The 22971-nt window shown below is 33.3% G+C and overlaps 5 protein-coding genes across 8 annotated transcripts; 4 read left to right on the top strand and 1 right to left on the bottom strand.

Annotated features, from left to right (window-relative positions):
* Positions 1-79: 79 nt before the first annotated feature.
* Positions 80-4497, top strand: LOC125834948 (peptidyl-prolyl cis-trans isomerase FKBP62-like). Its single transcript, XM_049514093.1, has 12 exons — positions 80-526; positions 1213-1299; positions 1717-1977; positions 2074-2148; positions 2331-2411; positions 2487-2681; positions 2769-2858; positions 2970-3145; positions 3440-3562; positions 3652-3926; positions 4110-4218; positions 4299-4497. The coding sequence occupies exons 1-12, from the start codon at positions 310-312 to the stop codon at positions 4350-4352; spliced, it is 1743 nt and encodes a 580-aa protein (XP_049370050.1). The 5' UTR covers positions 80-309; the 3' UTR covers positions 4353-4497.
* A 354-nt stretch (positions 4498-4851) lies between these two features.
* On the bottom strand, positions 4852-5884 carry LOC125834967 (glycine-rich cell wall structural protein-like). The gene is made up of 2 exons (XM_049514111.1): positions 5634-5884; positions 4852-5337 (listed from the first exon to the last, which is right to left on the bottom strand). The coding sequence occupies exons 1-2, from the start codon at positions 5719-5721 to the stop codon at positions 5063-5065; spliced, it is 363 nt and encodes a 120-aa protein (XP_049370068.1). The 5' UTR covers positions 5722-5884; the 3' UTR covers positions 4852-5062.
* Positions 5885-8799: 2915 nt separating this feature from the next.
* LOC125834962 (glycine-rich cell wall structural protein-like) lies at positions 8800-10315 on the top strand. 4 transcript variants are annotated; one of them, XM_049514105.1, is made up of 3 exons: positions 8800-8999; positions 9787-9840; positions 9880-10315. In XM_049514105.1, exons 1-3 carry the CDS (start codon positions 8885-8887, stop codon positions 10164-10166), a joined length of 456 nt encoding a protein of 151 aa, XP_049370062.1. In that variant the 5' UTR covers positions 8800-8884; the 3' UTR covers positions 10167-10315. The 4 variants fall into 4 exon arrangements, with proteins under 4 accessions (XP_049370062.1, XP_049370061.1, XP_049370060.1 ...); XM_049514104.1 differs by having other exon boundaries at positions 9787-9957; positions 9997-10315; XM_049514106.1 differs by having other exon boundaries at positions 8829-8999; positions 9787-9918; positions 9997-10315.
* Positions 10316-17281: 6966 nt separating this feature from the next.
* LOC125834968 (glycine-rich protein DC7.1-like) lies at positions 17282-18525 on the top strand. The gene is made up of 2 exons (XM_049514112.1): positions 17282-17464; positions 18192-18525. The coding sequence occupies exons 1-2, from the start codon at positions 17350-17352 to the stop codon at positions 18398-18400; spliced, it is 324 nt and encodes a 107-aa protein (XP_049370069.1). The 5' UTR covers positions 17282-17349; the 3' UTR covers positions 18401-18525.
* A 2700-nt stretch (positions 18526-21225) lies between these two features.
* On the top strand, positions 21226-22156 carry LOC125834966 (glycine-rich cell wall structural protein-like). Its single transcript, XM_049514110.1, has 2 exons — positions 21226-21361; positions 21580-22156. The coding sequence occupies exons 1-2, from the start codon at positions 21277-21279 to the stop codon at positions 21882-21884; spliced, it is 390 nt and encodes a 129-aa protein (XP_049370067.1). The 5' UTR covers positions 21226-21276; the 3' UTR covers positions 21885-22156.
* The last annotated feature ends 815 nt before the right edge of the window (positions 22157-22971 follow it).

Here is a 22971-nt window from a genome sequence, read left to right as displayed (position 1 = left end):
TACCTTAAACATGTGGAAAAAATTGAAATTAAAATCTGGAACTATCTTTAGACTTAAAAACTCAGTCACATAGCTAAGAACTCTTTAGAACTCTCCAGATTTCTTTAACACTTCATCATTTCATAGAACACTCTAGACCCCCAGAGTGACCTTCTTATATATAAATCCACAAGCTGCAATGCATTTCTCAGCAAATCTTGAAAACCCCACATTTTCAATCTGCATTTTGCTTGAACTTTACTATCTTTTGAGCTTTTTAACAAGAAATTGTGAATACCCTTTACATTCTTTAGTACTAAGAAGGAAGCTATGGATGAGGATTTTGAGTTTCCAGTATCTTCTTCTAACAATGCTGCTGCTGAAGAAATGGATATGGATATGGGGATGGGGGTGGATGATTTCTCTGAACCTGACCCGATTATGAAGGTTGATGAAGAGAAGGAGATAGGGAAAACTGGGATAAAGAAGAAGCTTTTGAAAGAAGGTGAAGGTTGGGATCATCCTAGTAAAGGAGATGAAGTTGAAGGTGAGTTATGTCCTTGTAATCTATGTTGAAAGAAAGGTTTTTTTTGAAATTAATTGGTGGTTTGAATGATGCATTATGCATGTATTTGGATTAAAGGATTGATCATTTTAGCAAAAATGAGCTTTCTTTAATTGGTGATTTCAATTTATGGAGTCATTTTCCATACTAGTAGTTGTAGTATTATTGCTCCTGTAGTTTATTGTCATTTGATATGTTACTGTTTGTTGTTGGTGTTTATTCTTTTTCTGGACTGCTTTAGATTGATTTTCGTTTAGCGAGTGTCTATCAGAAATGATCTCTCTACCTATACACATCACCCTTCTCAAATCCCACTTTGTGACACTAGACTGGGTATATGTTGTTGTTGTTGCTGCTTGAGATGAGATCGAATGGAGCTACATTATCAGGATCCATGTAGTTGATCCCAATTTGTATATCCATCCCCAATTACTTTCGAATTGAGGTGTAGTAGTTGTTGGTTTGAGATGATAGAATTATGCAAGTTTTTGGCCTTACAATATTGGTTTGAGATAAGATCTAATGGAGTTGACATGATCGGGATTGAGGCATAGTAGTTGTTGTAATAAATTGGTGTTTCTTATGATAGAATTATGCAAGTTTTTGGCTTTAATTTGGATGAGGATGAAATTATGCTTGGATTAACAATATTCTATTGGTCTTTACAGTTCATTATGTGGGTACATTGCTTGATGGAACTCAATTTGATTCAAGTCGTGATCGTGGCACCCCGTTCAAGTTTAAGCTTGGCGAAGGTAATCTCCTTTCTGTTAGAAAATTAGTGGTTTGGTATAGTTTGGTTTATGAACGTGTTAGTGTCATTCATCGTGTTAGATGGAGTACTGCGCTTCCTTATATGCTTTCGGTGTTCCATTAGAGCTAGGCCATTTCCAATTTATTGTTTACCATATGTCTCTCACATTGATTTGGTGTGGGATGGATCAACATGCTTCTTTAAATGGTCTTAGGCAACCCTCGAGCTAGTCTTTGGGGTTAGTTAGGCCCAAAGTCCATTTTCTTATCAGAACGAACTTAGTTTTAGCCTTTAGGGAAGGCATGTGACAATTGATATCGAATTTGATTTTTCATTCTTTAAAGTATATAGTGGTTCTTATATATATAGTTTTGATAAGTGCGATTAGAGGTTTGATGGATTGTTGTTATTGTTATAGGACAAGTGATTAAAGGGTGGGATGAAGGTATAAAGACAATGAAAAAAGGGGAGAAAGCTTTGTTCACTATACCTCCAGATATGGCATATGGTGAATCTGGATCCCCTCCAACTATACCTCCGAATGCCACTTTACAGTTTGAAGTGGAATTGCTTTCTTGGATTAGTGTCAAAGACATATGCAAGGATGGTGGAATATTCAAGAAGATACTTGTCGAAGGAGAGGGATGGCAGAATCCGAAAGATCTTGATGAAGTGTTTGGTTAGTAGACTATCAAAATTTCACGTTCTCCGTTGTGTTTTTTCTTCTCAAGAACCTTAGTTGATGTGATTTCCTTTATTGGTTTCTTGATTGCAGTTAAATACGAGGCTAGCCTTGAGGATGGAACAGTTGTGTCAAAATCCGATGGAGTGGAATTTACTGTGCAAGATGGTATCTTTTGCATTCATTTTTGCTATGTTTCTCAGTCTTCAAAAATGTTGATGGATGCGTATTGGATCCTCCCCCGATGCAGCAACATTTTTTGGAGAGTCCGAGCAACATAGCTGGTTTGGCTCTTTTTACTCTCCTTCTGAAGTAGAATTAATAACATTAATGTGGTCTTCTCTGTATAGGCTATTTCTGTCCTGCTTTGTCGAAGGCTGTTAAGACGATGAAGAAAGGAGAGAGAGTTTTACTGACAGTGAAGCCACACTGTAAGTTAAATCCCTTTGTGCTCTAGATATGTTCTTTGTATTCTTTTATGTGATGATTAACTGATGTTTCTGCAGATGCATTTGGAGAGACGGGTAAGGTGGCAAGCGGAGACGAAGGTGGTGTCCCACCAAATGCCATCCTTCAAATAAATCTTGAATTGATTTCTTGGAAGATTGTCTCTGAAGTAACAAATGACAAGAAGGTTCTGAAAAGAATTTTGAAGGAAGGAGAGGGCTATGAGCGCCCAAATGACGGTGCTCTTGTAAAAGGTATGAAAAAAGAGAAACTACTTGGTGATCACGATACAGATAGAGATTTATGATTATCCTTCTGTATTAATTTGCTTATTCTTGCAGTGAAATTAATCGGAAAACTTCAGGACGGAACTGTTTTTGTGAAGAAAGGACATGATGAGGAGGAGCCGTTTGAGTTTCAGATAGATGAAGGTAATGTCTTTTCTCTACTGATTATGCCAATTATTTGATAAATTTTCACTAATATCTTTTTTCTATCTACAACTAGCATAGTTTCTGACTTCAGTTGAATTCTTTATGCAGAACAAGTAGTCGATGGACTAGAAAAAGCGGTGAAAAAAATGAAGAAGGGCGAAATTGCTCTGATAACAATTCAACCAGAGTATGCATTTGGTGTATTCGACTCTCCTCAAGAATTAGCTATTGTTCCTGGCAATTCGATCGTGTATTATGAAGTTGAGTTGGTGTCATTTGTGAAGGTTGGTGCTCTTGAATTTTCTTTGTTTTCCTTATCTTAAGCAAGTGACAAGGAAGCAGCGGTGGAACTAAGGGGGCAGAAGGGGTTCACTCTGAATCCCTTCGTTGATAAATTACACTATATAGACAAGGCCAAAAGTATCTGTTTTCTAGTCTAGAAATAGTAGATGTTGAATCCCTTGGGTTCGTTATGTTTGTTTTTTATATTTTGAATATTCTCAGTGAAAATCCTGGCTCCGCTACTATTGGGAAGAGTAAGACGTCTTATATTAATGATCAAATAACTTAAACTGCAGGAGAAGGAATCCTGGGATATGAATACTCAGGAAAAAATTGAAGCTGCAGGAAAGAAAAAGGAGGAAGGAAATGTATTGTTCAAGGCCGGGAAGTATGTGAGAGCATCAAAGAGATACGAAAAGGTAAATTTACGGTTGAAGTTGATGAAAAAACAGTTTTATGACCTTAATATGATGACATAGTGTTGACTATGCTCCTTTATACTGTTCAGGCCGTGAGCTTCATCGAATATGACTCCTCGTTCAGTGATGACGAGAAGCAGCAGGTAAAACTGCTCAAAGTTAGTTGCAATCTGAACAATGCCGCGTGCAAGCTGAAACTGAAGGAATACAAAGAAGCAGCAAAACTCTGTTCTAAAGTCTTAGAGATTGACAGTAAAAATGTCAAAGCTCTATACAGAAGGGCTCAAGCTTACATACAACTCGTCGATTTGGACTTAGCAGAACTTGATATCAAGAAAGCACTTGAAATCGATCCAGATAACAGGTAAAAAAAGATTGTCTTTTTCTATGTTCCTCGTACCTTCCACAAATATTAGTGCACCCTCATTAGATCCTCCAAAATACATAGCTTTCGGAGGACTCACCTGACGATATTTTTGAAGAGAACGAGCAACATAGCATTTAAACCATATATTATTGTGCTTATACTGTGATATGGATGATTCAGGGATGTCAAGTTAGAATACAAAGTTTTGAAAGAAAAGATAAAGGAGTACAACAAGAAGGATGCTCAATTTTATGGCAACATATTTGCAAAGATGAACAAATTAGAGCAAGTAAGCTGACAAAATGACACTAATGAATAGTTATTGTATTTCAGATTAGATACTGATTCTGTTACTGAATGTAAATGCAGAGTGGAGAAGCAAAAAATGAGGCAGCACCAATGGCTATAGATAGTAAGGCTTAACCAAGTACATGACACAAATTATGGGATTAATGTCTCTTCCATAGTGTGCAGTCAAAAAGACATATATGTAGTTTTTGTTGTCATTGAACTTGGTTGTACTTGAGAAAGTGTTTTGAGAAATGCATAATAAATAATCTTATCTTTATATACTTTGACTGAGCATGGAGCTTAAGAGATAAAAGGGTGATTTTTGAATATTGTGGTTTTAAATTTGTTATGGAATGTAGGACTCGAAAAACATACTAAACATAGAAAGAGACATTCTTGTTGAGATAGATCATATGAAAAAGTAAGGTATATATAACTTAAACCCTTTTAGTATTATGCAATAATCTAATTGAATGTACGACTAAGCTTGCCAAGAAGTATTCTTTCACTATATATACATTGTAATTGTAAAATTTTGACTCTAAAATCGAACCATATCATATAAATTGGACCAGAAAAAAGTAAGTTACTTGAAGTCGCAACAATAACTCATAAAATAAGAGCAACTTCATTAGGTAAAAACTCCAAATTGCATACATTATAACTAAAATACAAAAATCACAACAAAACCTCCTAGATAATAGAGGTTTATTCATTGGCAATGTCAAACAATTGAACACATACACACACATGAGTATGTGTCCAAATGAAGATAAACATGCCTTATTTTCTTAAAAGGACAAAAAAACCAACAACATATATTTAGGACACAAAATGATCAATCAATTCTTGATATCATCTTCAAATACAGCATCAGGTGTTTGATGAGCAGTGTAACAACATTTTGCACATCCATTGCCATAACGGAACCCACGGCAACAACCATATCGGCAACCTCTCCATGGATATCCGTTACGTCCTCCTCCTCCTCCTCCTCCTCCTCCACGTCCAGGGTAGCCCCCACCATTTCCAGGGTAGCCCCCACCACGTCCATTCCCCGGGTATCCACCACCTCCGAGCTGAGCTTCTTGTACATCACCACTCGCCTTGTTTTCTTCTATAGATCAACAACAAGCAGAAAGAATGAAAGACAAATTCATAATTTAAACTTAATAGTTTCGTGAATAGTTACTATGGTATGTATGTTATATATGTTATGAGTTCTTTGTCCTCACTAGTTCAAAACTACTTCCCATTTTGGACATCATTAGTATTTGCAAATATTAACTATAATAAAAAAAAAATTAAAAAGAATTAGCGACGAAAAACTTCTATTGTTCTATATATCTATGTAAATATAAATAATAATTTCTATAACTTAAGTTTAATTAACAATTGAGAATAATTACTTACTTTGAGTAGATGAAGCTCCCACTTGGAAAGAAATAAGGACAATAGCAAGCAAAAGACCAAAAATGAGCAAATTTTTTGTTGAAGCCATTTTGAAAAATAATTGTTTTTAAGTATCTAAAAGATATAGAGTATAGTGTGATGGATCAAATGAAATGAACCAAAATTCTATTTATAGAGCACAAAAAATCTTACTATTTAATTTAAAGGATTAAAGATTTGCTGGCGTTGAAGATTTCACGTGAATATAAGTATGGGACTTGTCATTTTTATTTTTATTTTAATGATATTTTGGACCAAATTAAAGGCTTCTGAATATTATTAGAGTCCCCACACTTCCATACAGCGACTCTGATGAAAAAAATGGTTTTAAAAATATTTTTTACTTCAATAATTGTTCTTTCGTCATGCATGATGCTCTCTTTTACTACTACTATACCAAAAAAAAATTATAATATTATTGAACTTATATCTTTATTTGAATTTTGGGCGTATTTTTGTAAGACTAAAAATAACACCAAAAAGAGAAAAGAGAGAGTAAAGCATAGTATTCCTATGATAAAATAAACATTTTTGTGTCGGTAATCTGTAACGTCCAGACAGATGTGTGCTCGACCTAATGACTCCAAGGACACAATTTACATTCAAACATTACTCAACGGTTTATAGGATTTTACATTTTACTGTATCGCATTTTGCGTTATGTTCTTCGTTTGATGTGAGAATTCAGATATCTATTGCCGAGAGTCATTTTAAAATTAGAAAACATGATTCAAATAAAGTTTATTTTTTAAGAAAAAAAAAAGGTCTATTTGCACAAGTCTTATCGATATATAGTTGTCAACTAGATTTGAACTGTAGTAAAAGGGTCAAAGGCAACATCTCCCCAACTACTTTGTTAATTTAAAAAATAAAATATTTCAAAAGTTTGTGAAAAATTCATAGTGTCAAATTATGGGCTTTTAAATGATAATACTAGTACTATTTTAGTCTCATTTATGTGTTGTACTTATTTTCTTAATTTAATAAAAAAACAATTTTAAATTTTTATTTTACTAGTAATAAAATGATAACTATACAAATATTTATAACTTATTGTATCACAAGTTTAACAAAAAAATAAAAATAAAAATTATGTCCAGCCAAATAGTTTTGAATACATTAGGATAAAGAGAGTAATAGTACTTTTAAAGTACTAGACACAATAATATATATTTTTCGAATAAATAAGAAAAAGATGCTTGAAAACAACTTTACAGAAAGTATTAATTGAAGCATAGAGGCGTATGAGATATGGGATAAGATTTGGAATATATGCAAATCGATAAATTTATAAGTCAACCTTTAATAAATTTTCCTCCAAATCACAAAAGCCCAATGTATTTGACCTTTTCAAATCTCAATTATTTTTTACAATATTTCATTTAGCATTTGATAATCATTTTGAACTCGACTAATATAAATTTGTATCAAAAAGATTTATTTAAAAATAAAAGATTTTTTATTAAAAATAATTCTACGTTCAAGACTGAAATTCAAGACCTTTCATAATTTTTTTATGATAAATGTCAATTATTTTCATAAGTATCGATCTAAATTCGTCGGCCATGCAAACTCATGCACGTGATGACCTTTAGAAGCTATTTGGACAAATAAGAATTTGTCCGAAGGAAAACAAGATAAATACACCCTTCAACTTTATGATTCAGAGCGGATATATTTTTTTTTTATTAAAAATTGATGCATATAAGTTATAAAACACTATAACTCTTATCATCTAACAAATTGTGCATCCTCGTTGTCTAATAAATAATACATATTTATCCTCTCATTTTTATTAGACCTAAATTTATTGAGTTAACTTAAATCCTCAAACTGATTTTTTATTCCAAAAATGTTACGTGAATTAAAAAAATTATCTCATCCATATAAATGTTCCTAAAAATATCAATTAAAGGGGTCATTTAACCTTCTACTTTCGGTGTAGATTATAGATATATAGGTAAAAAATTAACTAAAATTGCAATAAATATTAGATATGAACACATAACTTTTAAAATATAAAAATTCAATATTAATCTTTATAGATTGAACTCATAAAAAATAAATTTTAGACATGCGTTTAAATTGGATCAACTATTTTTAATAAGTACGACAATTAAAATAGATCAAAGGGATATACGTGGAAATATTTTTGCAAGATGTGTGCACAAAATTGATGGATCTAATTAAGCGTAGAATATACAAATTCACAATTTTTATTTTTATTTTTATTTTTATTTTTATTTTTTGCGGCCTTTAAGTTTTAATTATATTATAATCCTGTCATGAAAACGAGCGACACTGATTTATTTAATTCCGTATATGTTTATGTAAAGATAAATTTATATAGTGTTTTATTTTAGGACTCTTCCTTAAAAAATGATTTTTTTTTCTTCCTCGGAAGCTCTCACTTTTTTTGTTCTCTTGATGACTTGAACTTACAATTTTTTGGTAGAAAATGTGAGAGACACTTGTCACCCAAGCAATTCACTCTTATCTCTTTAGAAAATATTACTCTCCTCTCCGTTCCAAGATAAATATGAGTAGCTTTTTTCAAGTTCGAAAATCAATAAATACAAGATATTATGTACTACTAAGCTATATTTATTTATTACAATTTTTTTAGAATTAAGTATTAGTAAGAAAAACTAAAGTGACAATCATTTTGGGATCACATAAATTAAACTCCTAGAGCGATATTTGATTTGAGACAGAGAAAATAGTAACAACGTGTAGTTAAGGGCGGAGACCAAAAGAAATTTACGGTGAGTTCGATCAAGTTCAATAAATTTAATTGTCTTTGCTCTAAATCCTATATTTGTGTTATGATTTGAGTTGCTATAATTATAGGAGTAATATTTGTGTAAGAATATGTCAAAAGTTTAAATGCCTTCTTGATTTTATAAATTATTAATTATTTTAAATTAATTTTAGAGGCTAAAACATCAATTATTTTGAACCAAAGAGAGTAGAAGTTCTCAACCATAAATGCAATGGTTATCCAAAAAGAAGAGGAAAAAGTACTCTTTAAATCTATCCAACTGCCAACTTAATTACTTGGCTCCATTAATTAATGTCATCTTCAAATCTTTGCATTTTCAATGCTTAGATCATGCTATAAATAGAGGCAAAATATTCACTAATTTCCTCATCCTTTTTCACTCTAAATTATCACAACCTAAATATAGTAAGTTATCAAGTAAGAAAAAAAAATGGGATTAAAGGCTTTTATACTTCTAAGCCTTGTTTTGGCTATTTTTGCAATTGTAACCTCAGATGTTGCTGCTGGGGAGTTGGCTGAGAGCTCCACTACTACTATGGAAAATAGTAAGCGTATAACTTTCCTTTTATAATGACCTAATTCCTTATATTAATTCATATCATATCACACAATATGTATGTAGCAAAATAATATGTGTTCGGTAACTGGTTTGGAGGTGAGTTATGCAGGTACTAAAATATGCATAGATAATATCATGGTTGGTATAGTTGGTTAGGAGGTAAGTTATGCGTGCATAAAATTAATTAATACAGTATTTAGTTTGCAATATAGAAAGTCGAATAACTAATACATGTATAAGTTATGAAGGAATCTATGTATTTTATGCGGAATAGAATTAAGGTGGAATGAATAACTAAATCCTACATAACTAATACACGCATAAAAATTCATAGATTCTCTCATAACTACTTCCCGTATTACTAATATCTACATTTTAAAGTTACGTGGCATAGTTTGACTCAGGACGAATAAGTTTAATTGGAGAAAATGATTTTTAAAATGTGTGGTCGTTTTGCACATACATAGCATTTGCATGACTATAAAACTTATGTAACTTGTACTCTTAAATATGTCATCATTAATATCTCATAAGCTACTAATATACTTTTTTGTCATAGTGAGAATCGGATCGCCCTATATATATATGTGTGTGAACTTTTCAAAAATTCAATAAATATTAAATTTTGAACTTACATATATATTGAATTCATACTTGCAATGAATTCAAATGATAAGTACTTAAAAGTTGAATCCGTTGAATTTAAATTCTGAATCCTCTAGTAATGATATCAAATATACACCTAACATGCACATGTATGATTTTTATTGCAGCAAAGAAATCTGAGAAGAAAAATGAGGTAAATGATGCTAAATATCCTGGAGGAGGTTATGGAGGAGGAGGATACCCTGGTGGTGGTCGCGGAGGTTATGGAGGGTATCCTGGTGGTGGTGGTGGTCGTGGAGGTTATGGAGGGTATCCTGGTGGTGGTGGTGGTCGTGGAGGTTATGGAGGGTATCCTGGTGGCGGTGGTGGTCGTGGAGGTTATGGAGGGTACCCTGGTGGTGGTCGTGGACGTGGAGGTGGAGGTGGAGGTGGATACTGCTCCTATGGCTGTTGTGAAAGGAATTACTATGGTAATGGTTGCAATAGGTGTTGTTACTCCAAAAGTGAAGCCATGAATAAAGTCACCCAAGCTAAGCCTCACAACTAAAATTACTAAGTTATAAGCAATATTTATGAAGTGTGTGTTTTAGTAGTATGTAAAATAGTTTTAATTTGTTGTTGGGAGTTTGAATAAATGTAGCTTCCATTCACTTCATGTGGATGGATGGTCAAATGTTATCTTTTCATTTGTACGTACTTGCTCTTTTCATATATATGTTTGAATGTAATTAATATATTACAATAAGGTCCACATAAAGCGCGTCGCTAGTTGGTAAGATCTGCTTACTTATATACTCAATATGTTTTTTATGTTTTGTCGATATAGACTTCTTATTTTAAAATGGGACGTCACATACATCCCCTTTATGGACTCAACGTCCTCATTGAGGTTTGCCCTTGCTGATGTGGCACGATTTATATAATGATAACGAAACTTACATAAATGGGACACAATTCGGGGCTCTGGAACAACACAATATCAACATGCAACTAAAACCCAAATTTTCTCAAAAATTAGAAATGGGACAGCAGCTAATTCAGCGTATTTACCAAAAACGGACGATCTACAGTAAAATCTGACAACACCACAATGTTCTCCTCGAAAAACCACTCAAGATAGCCTCAAAAATCACCAAAATCGGATCTAAAATGGCTAAGAAAACAAGTCTCAAAAATTTCCAAAATCAAGCTCACAAAAAGAGGTCTGGCAGCAGGTATTTTACGAAAATTACCTCAAACGGGGACTCCAAATCAATATCCGAGCTCACCAACACGTTGTCCTCGAAAAATCTCACAACTTAGCCTTTTGAATCACCCAAATCGGTTGAGAGATGAGAGAGATGAGGGTTTGAAGTTTGGAAATGTTGCTGGTATATCTGCAATAAATAGCAGATTTTTCTGCAATTTTCCAAAAAATTAAAAAAACTCCGACGGGGTGCTCCGACCTCGTTTGGAACCCCGTGCACGCAAACGAGATATGCAACCATACCAAATTCGACATTCCAGACTCAACGGCGCAGTTGAAATTTCTATCAGAGGTCATTTCGATAAAAAGTGGGTCTCACTTTCAAAAGCCCTTTTAAGTCAAAACCCACAAAAGGGCTCGGAAAGATATCGAAAACCTCCAGACACAAAAGAAGGGTCAATCTAGACCAAACTCGACATTCCGGAGCTAACCACGCTGACAGAATTCTCATCCGAGCGCGTTTACTCAGAATGTTGACCAAAGTCAAACTTAGGCTTAAACTTAAAGTTAAAACGCCTAATCGCACCGACTCACACTAAAAACCTCGGGAGTCATGTCGACCATGCTACTAGCCTAAAATGACCCTTCCGGAGCTGATGGAATCGTCGGAATTGGATTCCGATGTCATCTTCTTGAACTTTTGATCGAAAATGATCGTTCAAGGTTCATAAGCTCCAAAACACAAAAACTCGCACCAAGACCAAACAAACGACCAGGTGATCGAACTGTCAGTCCCAGCAAGTCATAAATGACTTGGGGTCGCTATAGGTGCAAGAGGAGCTGGTACAAGTGTCTTGCCTTCTGTGTGTCGTTTAGAGCGTTCCTATAGCGACCCCAAGTCATTTATGACTTGCTGGGACTGACAGTTCGGTCACCTGGTCGTTTGTTTGGTCTTGGTGCGAGTTTTTGTGTTTTGGAGCTTATGAACCTTGAACGATCATTTTCGATCAAAAGTTCAAGAAGATGACATCGGAATCCAATTCCGACAATTCCATCAGCTCCGGAAGGGTCATTTTAGGCTACTAGCATGGTCGACATGACTCCCGAGGTTTTCAGTGTGAGTCGGTGCGATTAGGCGTTTTAACTTTAAGTTTAAGCCTAAGTTTGACTTTGGTCAACATTCTGAGTAAACGCGCTCGGATGAGAATTCTGTCAGCGTGGTTAGCTCCGGAATGTCGAGTTTGGTCTAGATTGACCATTCTTTTGTGTCTGGAGGTTTTCGATATCTTTCCGAGCCTTTTTGTGGGTTTTGACTTAAAAGGGCTTTTGGAAGTGGGACCCACTTTTTATCGAAATGACCTCTGATAGAAATTTCAACTGCGTCGTTGAGTCTGGAATGTCGAATTTGGTATGGTTGCATATCTCGTTTGCGTGCACGGGGTTCCGAACGAGGTTGGAGCACCCCGTCGGAGTTTTTTAATTTTTTGGAAAATTGCAGAAAAATCTGCTATTTATTGCAGATATACCAGCAACATTTCCAAACTTCAAACCCTCATCTCTCTCTAATTCTCAACCGATTTGGGTGATTCAAAAGGCTAAGTTGTGAGATTTTTCAAGGACAACGTGTTGGTGAGATCGGATATTGATTTGGAGTCCCCGTTTGAGGTAATTTTCGTAAAATACCTGCTGCCAGACCTCTCTTTTTGTGAGCTTGATTTTGGAAATTTTTTAGACTTGTTTTCTTAGCCATTTTAGATCCGATTTTGGTGATTTTTGAGGCTATCTTGAGTGGTTTTTCGAGGAGAACATTGTGGTGTTGTCAGATTTTACTGTAGATCGCCCGTTTTTGGTAAATACGCTGAATTAGCTACTGTCCCATTTCTAATTTTTGAGAAAATTGGGTTTTAGTTGCATGTTGATATTGTGTTGTTCCCGAGCCCCGAATTGTGTCCCATTTTGGGACATGAGCTGGGGGAAACTGGTTAGGACCCACTTTTGGGGTTAATTTTGGAATTTCCTGCGCGGGTCCCACGATTCCCGTTTTGACTCCAAAATTGACCCGTCTCCGTTTGTTGTGATTTTGGTGTCTAAACGACCGTATTAACGTTGTGACTCTATTTTTGATAGCGGGGAAGCGTTTCGAGACCGTTCAGAAAGGGAAAGCTCCGAAAGAGTGATTTTAGAGCGCGTGTGATCGGCCTACAGGTAGGCTACAGTTTTCCTCTCTTAGATTGAGCTCGAGAATGTGAATCCATGTTGATTAGTTGGGATTTGGGTTGGGTAGTTATTGAATCTTGCATAGGTGTTAAGAAATCATGTTTTCGGCCTATTTCTAGAATTATCGGGTAACTGTGAGCATGCTTTGTGTTATTAACGGACCCTCCTCGCTATGTGGAGTGCTTGCATGCTTAATTATTGTTTATTTGAAGCATGTTGGGCCTTAGTTTAGGTTTGACTAGGGCTTGCTTTAGAAATACATGATTCGGATCTGATAGGCCTTAGTTTTGCCCCGACGTCGCTCGGCCGACTTAGATCCCTGTAGACTGGTGTAGCAGACTTGAGTCTGATAGATTGGGCCTTAGTTAGGCGATACGCTTGCTCCGACTTTAGTTATCCTTATTTTCCCCGATGTTACGGCTTCACGAGTTACGTCGGTGACACTAGTTCTACTTCGCGATTTGAATTTGATTTTCGATTTGGTTCCAAGGATTTACATTTATTGGCTAAGTATGGACGGCGTTCCACGGACATTTACGAGTGTGGATCGATTAGGACTCTTTCAGCAGCTACATTGGCACCTTTATAGAGCATCCGGTTTAAGGTCCGGCCTCTATTGCCCAGTTACTTATATAGAGCATCCGGTTAGAGTTCCGGCCTCTATTGCCCAAATACTTATATAAAGCATCCGGTTAGAGTTCCGGCCTCTTATACTTGTTACTTGTGATTGGTTACTTGGGTATTTCTTGTGAGCATCTGGTTCGAGGTCCGGCCTCCGTACTGTCAGATTCTACTAATTAAGGTTGAGGTTCTGGTTTGATGTTCTTCGTTCTTGGGTTCTTTTATGCAATTCTCTTTAGGTATAGTTATTTTGTGTACTCGTCGGGCTTATGGGGGTCCGTTCGGGTTTTTATTTAATTTGCGCACGAGTGTACCTTCTAGGCTTATGGGGGTCCAGTTAGGTGTAGTTAGCTTATAGATTACTTTAGTTAGTTCTTTGTACACTCGTGTGCATTCCCTTGTTAGTTAGATTTTAGTTCTTGACTTCGATTTGTGTTATTCCTTCTTTTCATATTGCCTTTACTTTTCAAGTTCAGTCGGCCTATGATGCCTACTGGGTACCTGTTGTTTTGGTACTTATGCTACGCTCTGCATCTATTTCGTGATGCAGGTCCGGGCACTAGTAGCCAGCGTTGATCGAGCTTGGAGCAGACTGATCCGGGACGGGAGCGAGCACACGACGTTTTGTACTATTTCAGTTTCCATCTGTATATATAGACTTGTCTTTTACCTTTCGAGACAGTCCAGTCTTTGTTGTCTACTTTTGGGACTTTTACTCATTTTGTTAGTAGCTCTGTACTAGTGACTTCCAGGTTCTGGGAGGGATCTTTATTTGTATATATGTTTTTGGTTTGCTTCCGCCTGTTTATATTGTTATTTGTCTACTCTTGTTTAGTTTCTACCCTTACACCCATTACTTGTTGTTCCGGGTTACGGGTTGGCTTACCTGCTGGTTGGTTATAGTAGGTGCCATCATGACTTGAGAAATCGGGTCGTGACACATTCATGATTAATTAATCACATAATTGATTCGTTCTGCTATGCCCTTTTTTTCCCTTTATTTGAAATTGAATTGCATCGGACAAATTAAATTTATAGAAGACATTTGCGGAAGAAGATTTGTAAACGAAACGGAGATGTATTTAACCCATAAAACGCATTTCAGGAATGCGATTTATGAACAAAACTAAAAACACTGTTTCTTTTGATATAATTTTTTTTTAATTATTATTATTAGTACTTAATATTTTGAAAAACGGCATGAAAACTCTATTTTTAGAAATTTTAACCAAGATCATTCACCAAATTGGCAACTCGTTGTTCCTATTTATATGTCATCATTTTAGACTCCACGTCCATTAACCAAGATCATTCACCAAATTGGCTACTCGTTGTTCCTATTTATATGTCACCATTTTAGACTTCAGGTCCATTAAGAAATTAGGTAAGTTTATTATTGTACCCTTATTTAGTATTTTCTTTTAAAGTCAAGTTTTTGATAAATAAGCATAAATTAATTTATTTTGATTAATTAAATTGACCAATGAACAAATACAGTAAAACCTCACTAAATCAATACTCGGTTAATTAATAATCTCTCTAAAATAATAATTTTCTCTGGTTCCGACTTGGGCCAATGAAAAAAATCATTCATTTCGATAAGATAATAAGATAATATATTTTTAGAAGACCCTTATATCAATATTATAAATTAATAATTCTTTAAAAGTACAAATATATCTAAGAAATTTAGTGAAATATGATTCTATTATGTTCTTCTTTTTGTTAAAATTAAATCTAGTTGAAACTCATTTCTAACTTTTCTTATTGCATCCAAAAGTTTCGGTGTTGTCTTTTCTAATATCACCATAAAATTTTGAAGAGTTCTAGATGCAAGTGTTTTCTTACGCGTAACTGGTTCCAAAGGTATTGTATCATCTTCAATTTTATCATCAACATTGTTTTACTAATGATATCCACAATTTGTTCTAAGCTCTGGACCTTTGAACATGTATCATTTTCACCCATTCAATAGGTTATTAACGTCCATTTTATTGCAGTAACCGAGATCATTAATCATGATCTCAAGTTCACGAATGACATTTTCACAAGTGGGTTCTTTCAAATTCTTTGAGATTTCACCCCTAAACAATTTTTCGATGTCAAAAATCTCTTTAAATTAATAAATATTAATTTATCGATTAAATAATACCTCTACAAAATAATATATTTCATGGTCCCTCCTGTATTAATTTAGAGAGGTTTTACTATATTAATCATTTAGTTTTTCTATGTTAGTCAGATTCGTATTTTTAAGGCTAAGAACTCTCTCAAGGGCAAGATAGGAAAAATAATATAATTTATGCATTGATTTTATGAAATGACATATATTAATGACCATTTATTTTTAATAAGGACAACATATATATAAATAGAAAGAGAGAATACTTGACAAAATTGAAATGTCTAAGATATTAATGCTGTAATAATTAGTGGGAAAATGATGGATCTAAATATAACGTACATTATCTATATTTTTCCAATAAATTCTGTAGGCTGCGGCCTTCAATTTTTGTTTTACTTTGAGGATTCGTACGGGTTATTGAAAAGTATTTCTTCCATATCAAATTTACAAATTATCTACCATAATTTTTTTACATGTTTTACAATAAATATTAATTAGAAGGAGTTTTGATTATTTTATTTTTATTTACGACTTAAGATTTAATCTCATTTCATTGAATATTAACTCTCTTTACGTATCGTTATTCATTACTCTATAATTGAAGTGATTTTAGTTTTTCAATAAAATTAATTAATACTAAGGGCAAAATAAAAAAAGAATAAATAATTTTATTTGAAAGTTCTAAAATTACAAAAATTATTGAAATAACAATTTTTAAAAATCACAACAAATAATTTAAGATGGATTAGGTATATATTTATCTAAAATATGTATTTCCTCCCTGATCTATAAAATTTCGGCTCTTTGTACCTCCCATTTTAATGTTCTTGTACAATCAATTATATTCTTTATTTTTTAATTCGATGTTTAATATTAAATAAATCGACATACAAAATAAAATCCATTAAAAAGAAAAATACTCCTTATCAAGATTTTTCCATATTTTGACTATTATGTTCTTTTTTTTGTCAACTTGTTATTTTTAAAGACGTACGATTTTTCTAAGTTGAATCTTAGTCTAGTCTAACTACAATGTACGTGGATTTTCTATACAGAAACTCAATCTATATATGGAAAGGGTCGGGTATCAAAGCCCCTTGACTAAGTTGGAGTTAAAAAATTCACTTTATTATTACTCGATTCTTAAAAAGAGAAATGATTTTTTCAGCTAGTGCTTACATATATAAGAGCGCATTTTGATTTTTCCTTTACTAGTAAAGGATCCCATGATTCTCGTGGCATGGTGTTTTCTGATCATTTTCTTTTAGTGTTTCGATCTAAAGCAATATAATTATTTTTACTCTCTAATTAAGAATGTAAAAATTCTATTTTATTTAATGTAAAAAAAAGAAAGTAAAAAGTACTACTGCTTGTCTACTTTATTACTAGCTAGACCGTCTATCCAATTGTCAACTTAATTAACAACTAGGTTAATATTCCATTAATGCCACCATCTTCAAATCTTTGCATTTTCCATGCTATAAATAAAGGCAAAATATTCATTAGTTTCCTCATCTTCTTCACATTTAATTATCATAACACAAGTAGTAATAGTTATAAAGTTTTTAAGCAAGAAAAAAAATGGGATTAAAGGTATTTATCCTTTTAAGCCTTGCTTTGGCTATTTGTGTAACTTTAACATCAGAGGTTGCAGCTAGGGAGTTGGCTGAGGGCTCCACAAATACTGTGGAAATTAGTAAGCTTTCCTTCGTATACTATCAGTGTATATATATACGTTGATATTGTATGCGCGTATATACAATGTATATGCTACATTTTGAAAGAACTTATACAAAAAAAATTATCGCTATTTTTTTACAATTAAAAGGGGAGTAATTAATCTCGATAATTATGAGAGAAAAAAAATATATCGCTAATATAAAAAGCTTTTTTTTGTTAGATATGTTATATATAGTTTTGATAAAGAAATTTTTTATTAATTTTGTTTGATAAGAAATAAATTATAAGAAAATAAATAAAAGAAACTAATTAAAACTCGACAATTAGAGTCGGGTGGGTTGACTATGACCCATTGTTTAGCTTATTTTAATTTATTTATAATATTGACCCAAAAGATTCAATCCATTACCGTCCATATTTAGTTCAGATCGCCTATTTTATATCCCCTTCCTTATAGTAGTAATAGAGTCAAACAAAGGAAGATTACACTCATTTTGTACTGACTGACTCTAATTTTTTAATTTCCCTTTAGACTTAATAAAATATTGAGCCTATTTTACTAGGTTCATTCATCACTAGTATTTTCGACACATAACTTTAATGTATACATGTGGTTTTTTTCGAAAAGATTTCAATAAATATTTATGTTTTGAACGCAATAAATTTAAATCTTGAACGTGCTTATGACTATAGTGACTATCCCCACTAACATGAACATGCATGCTCATATATTGTTGCATCAGACAAATCCGAGATGGAAAATGAAGTAAATGAAGCTAAATATCCAGGCGATGGATTCGGAGGAGGTTATGGAGGGTTCCCGGGTGGTGGATATGGAGGGTACCCGGGGCGTTGGTATGGAGGAGGCGGATACTGTCGCTTTGGTTGTTGCCGGAGAAATTTCTATGGTGATGGTGGTTGCTTAAGGTGTTGTTACCCAGGAGAAAGTTGAAACTATAAAGTTACTCAAGCTATTTACTAAGTAATATGTATCGTGTGTTTTAGTAGTAATACTTTTGTTGAATAAATGGTCTGAAAAAATCGAGGGTCAATCAGAAACATATTCTCTATCTTATAAATGACTTCCATCCTCTCCAGCTTTCCGTTGTGAGATCATAGTTGATATGTTGTTGTTAGTTTTGTTGAATAAATGTATCCTCCATTCACTTATGGTCAATGAGAAATAATATAATTAATTAAGCAATTTAATATATATTATTTATAATGATTTTAAATGAGATTGTTACATAGTTCAATATGTATAACATATTGTAATATTCAAGATGTTTTTAACTCAAACTCACGTTATTCAGAGTTTATAACCATGATAAATAATAATAATAATAATAATAATAATAATAATAATAATATTTTGTAATGGGATAAATAATCCTGTGATTTTGATATAATATTTAGGGCAAATTATAGAAATCACATACTTTAAAGGCAAAATTACAATTTATCTCTTAAAAGTTTATAATTACAGAAATCCCTCATTTTCGCGTATCAAATTAGTGTATCAGCGCTTATATTATTGTATCTCGCACATCAGATTAATGTATCAACGCTTATATTATTGTATCTCGCGCATCAGATTAATGTATCAGTGCTTATATTATTGTATCTCGTGCATGTATCAACACTTATATAGCTCTAATACATTAATCTGATGCGCGAGATACAATAATATAAGTGTTCATACATTAATTTGATGCGCGAGATACAATAGTATAAGCGCTGATACATTAATCTGATGCGCGAAAATGAGGGATTTTGGAAATTTGTAAAACTTATAGGGGATAATGGTAATAAGTAAACTAAAATGTGGGATTTCTGTAATTTTTCCTAATATTTATCGTGGTTTTAGGTAATGTCCATTCGCAAATACCAAACAAATTTAATTCCGTATTTTCTATTGAAATAATCCCCTAATCAAACGATAATTTTAAACTTTATTTGATTAGAAAGTGTTAATTAGAAACAAGTCACTTCTCCATGGTCTAAATAAAATTTACTAATATATTTAAGGGGCTAACAATGTATTAATTAACCCTAAAATTTAATAAAGGTGACAAATGGTAATTTAGGTCCATCTTGTTCGAACGAAAACGGGTCAAGTAAATAAACGGCATCAAGACCCGCCCCGAAATTAGATCAAAATGGATTGGGTAAAAAAATAGCAAATAACTGGTCATAATATAACCCTAGCATTATTGAAAATTTTAATTTTAGTTAATACTTTAAGCTTAAGCTAAATATCACAGATAAAGTTGAAAATTTTAAAATAATGATAATATAGGCTGCCTCGCACGGCTAGCGGTAAGGTAGCGGTGAGCATGGTACGATATTGAAAAGTTTAATTCAGTAATTTTGGTTTACGATTTTTAAAAATACTATACCACTATCATATCAAATTAATTTGACTTAGTTCAATATTTTAAATCTCGATTTCAATATTTTACGGCTACGATAAATTGAAAAATCGATAAAGCCCAAACCATGGTGAAAAATTTCAATTTCGATATGATATGATATTCAGTATCTACCATATCATGTCCACCTTTACCGCAAAGGCACGACTTGACCCTTGCGGCCATGTGCATATGGTTAATGGCCGGGTGTCCGGCCAATGCACTAGGGCAAAGGACAATATAGGTGTGGCCAATGTGCAACAAGAGATGACGATTACGGCGACAATAACACAGTAAAATTTCACAAATGAGATTTGGTGATAATAGAATATATATATAAATATTATTCACACCTCGTGAAGATAGGAACATTATTTACGAAAGACCCTCGACTCAAATGTCAAGTTGATAATTTGTGCAAGTTGACCTTTTAAACGATATATAGACTTTTCAAGATGAGATGAAAATACATCTTGCTTTTATTAAATGAGAAACTAATTGGTCTTTAACTCTAAGATCTAAACACATGCTAGAGAAACTAATTCCTAAGTATAATCACTCTTCGTTTAAAAGGAAAATCATTAATTCCAACAACTATTCCTTAAATAATGTTCAAAGCAAACTAAATTCTAATCAATTTTGCAACTAAAGAATAAATATAGACAAGTCCTAACCCCTAATTAATAGGCTAGAATTAGTGGGGCTGGTAATTAATTAGAAAAAATTGTATTAGCTTGGGCTAGATAATTAAGATGATCGATATAGCTAGTACCATAACTCTCACAGGGTGGAGATAAAACACTAATCTTAAAAAATTATACTGTGTACCTTAGGTACCCATTCATACTATTTTAATTTCATCTGAACTCTCTTTGCTGGAAAATCATATTACATGTGTAAGGTTGAAAAATTATGTGCATTTCTTGCTCATTTTTCTTGTCTATTTTCTTGAAATAAAATATTTACAAACATAATTTGCTGTTAGTGAATGTTTAAAATTTTAAATTCTGAAACCACTTTTTGAAAGAACACCACTTTTGTTAATCTTAATTATGATATATTTCCAGCTTATTAGTCGGGCTCTAATGCAAATACCGAACATCATATGGAAAAAAAAAACATCCATAATAATAGCTTAGATTGAGGAAAATGCCATATATATACTAGTTATTTAAGATAAATCATTTTGTAGATGCTTTATTGAAAAGTCTGAGTTTGAAAAAGTCAACCAATTAATCTGTCAACTTAACTTGTAAGTAGTCCATAACATCATTACTCCGATATATACAAAAATGTTCATATGATTATTCTATAAATAGAGGCAAACTGGTCCTTAGTTTCCTCATCCTTCTTATAATTATCACAAAATCGTCAAGTAGTAGTTATATAAGATATATATGGTTTGAGACAAAAAAAAATGGGATCAAAAGCATTTTTCCAAATTGTTTTGGCTATTTTACTTGTGATAACATCAAAGGTTGCAGCTAGGGAGTTGGTTGAACGTAAGTTTATTTCTTACTACTATATATCTTAATTAATTTTAACTTCATATTAATACTATCACATATTATTATTAACATATGATCATACATACTATTAAATATTATGATCAAATATGTTGTGATCATCACAGAGTTAATAATACGTATATTAGCTTTCTAAACAAAGTAGTACAAGCTAGTTAATTAACATGCATATGTTTGATTATTGGTGCATGTAGCAAAAACATCCGAATTGCCAAATGAGGGCCCCAAATTTATAGGAGGTGTACAACCAGGATTCGGAGGAGGCGGATATGGAGGAGTATTCCCAGGAGGAGGATATGGTGGATATCGTGGTGGTGGATACCCTGGTGGTGGATATGGTGGATACCCTGGTGGTGGATATGGTGGATACCCTGGTGGTGGACGAGGATACTATGGAGGCTATCCAAGAGGAGGATATGGTGGATTTAATCCTGGTGGTGGTTATGGCGGAGGAATGTATCCTGGAGGTGGTTGGTATGGAGGATTGCCTCGCAACTAATTAATTAATTGCATGCACCTCTGATGTATCAGTTATTGTGTCCATAGTAAATATTGATGAGAAGCCGAGTGGATAACGGATGACTATGGCTATTTATATATTTTACTTTATGTTTTAGTAAAGTAATAGTTTTGTTGTTGGAAGTATGAATAAATGTATAATAAATCTCCATTCACTTACTACTATGGATGGATGGTCATGTCTTGTTTTTTTCTTTTTATATAAATGTATGAGAATCCAACTTATATAAATCTCTTTCCTTTTACATGTAATTGTCATCTATATATTTAACTAGTGAAATACAAGTCATTTTGCATTTTATTTTATTTTTGCAAAAAGCATTTGAAACTTAGATGTGTAGTATTTTATCGATTTCAAAATATATACGGAGGACTTAAATCTTAAGGTTATCAAAAAGTATTGAGAATGTATTTATACGTATGTAGTTAGTCATAGTTAGTCATACTAATTAGTCATGTTAATCCAGCTTGATTAGTTAGTTGTAGTTTGTTATAACTGTCAGTTTGTTATTCTGTTAGTAACGCTATAAATACACATGTGCATGTATGAGTTTCATTGTGAAGTCTTATTCAATAATACAGTTTCTTTTCCTCTCTTCCCTTCTTTGTATTGACTTCTCCCTCACATGTGAGTTCCTCCATTGATGCTAGTATTCCAAAGCTTGAGAACTAGCTATGAATCGCTGAATTTGACATGGTATCAGAGCCGATCATCAATATTTCTAGCTCTCTCTGTTTCTCAGCTTTCTAGCAATTATTAGCTATTGTTAGTTTCTCTTTTATATCTCCATCACAATGCCTGATACTGCTACTACTTCGTTACATGCAATTGCTACTGTTTCGTCTAATTCCATTGATACGAGTGATCCTTTTTACGTGCATCCCTTTGATAACCCTGGATCATTGATTGTTCTTGTTCCCTTTGATGGAATGGGCTATCGATCCTGGAGAAGAAGCATCCTTCGATCACTTTCTGTGAAGAACAAATTAGGATTTGTTACTGGAGATTGTAAAAAGCCTGCTACGAATTCTCCCCAATTGCGTCTTTGGCAGAGATGCGATGACAT

The sequence above is a fragment of the Solanum verrucosum genome, unplaced genomic scaffold (genome assembly GCF_900185275.1).
Source record: "Solanum verrucosum unplaced genomic scaffold, falcon-dt-bn FXZP01000184.1, whole genome shotgun sequence".
Lineage (NCBI taxonomy): Eukaryota > Viridiplantae > Streptophyta > Magnoliopsida > Solanales > Solanaceae > Solanum > Solanum verrucosum.
The sequence above is the reverse complement of the archived record's forward strand: the minus strand, read 5'-3'. Positions and strand labels throughout refer to the sequence as shown.

Bases quoted from the DNA above. Each gene is read 5' to 3' on its own strand.
- LOC125834948 (XM_049514093.1), top strand. From the start codon at position 310: ATGGATGAGGATTTTGAGTTTCCAGTATCTTCTTCTAACAATGCTGCT. The intron at 2,859-2,969 runs GTAATGTCTTTT...TTCTTTATGCAG, and splicing joins TGAGTTTCAGATAGATGAAG to AACAAGTAGTCGATGGACTA. The intron at 4,219-4,298 runs GTAAGCTGACAA...ATGTAAATGCAG, and splicing joins AGATGAACAAATTAGAGCAA to AGTGGAGAAGCAAAAAATGA.
- LOC125834967 (XM_049514111.1), bottom strand. From the start codon at position 5,721: ATGGCTTCAACAAAAAATTTGCTCATTTTTGGTCTTTTGCTTGCTATT. The intron at 5,338-5,633 runs GTAAGTAATTAT...GTTGATCTATAG, and splicing joins GGGAGCTTCATCTACTCAAA to AAGAAAACAAGGCGAGTGGT.
- LOC125834962 (XM_049514103.1), top strand. From the start codon at position 8,885: ATGGGATTAAAGGCTTTTATACTTCTAAGCCTTGTTTTGGCTATTTTT. The intron at 9,000-9,786 runs GTAAGCGTATAA...TTTTTATTGCAG, and splicing joins CACTACTACTATGGAAAATA to CAAAGAAATCTGAGAAGAAA.
- LOC125834968 (XM_049514112.1), top strand. From the start codon at position 17,350: ATGGGATTAAAGGTATTTATCCTTTTAAGCCTTGCTTTGGCTATTTGT. The intron at 17,465-18,191 runs GTAAGCTTTCCT...TTGTTGCATCAG, and splicing joins CACAAATACTGTGGAAATTA to ACAAATCCGAGATGGAAAAT.
- LOC125834966 (XM_049514110.1), top strand. From the start codon at position 21,277: ATGGGATCAAAAGCATTTTTCCAAATTGTTTTGGCTATTTTACTTGTG. The intron at 21,362-21,579 runs GTAAGTTTATTT...TGGTGCATGTAG, and splicing joins AGCTAGGGAGTTGGTTGAAC to CAAAAACATCCGAATTGCCA.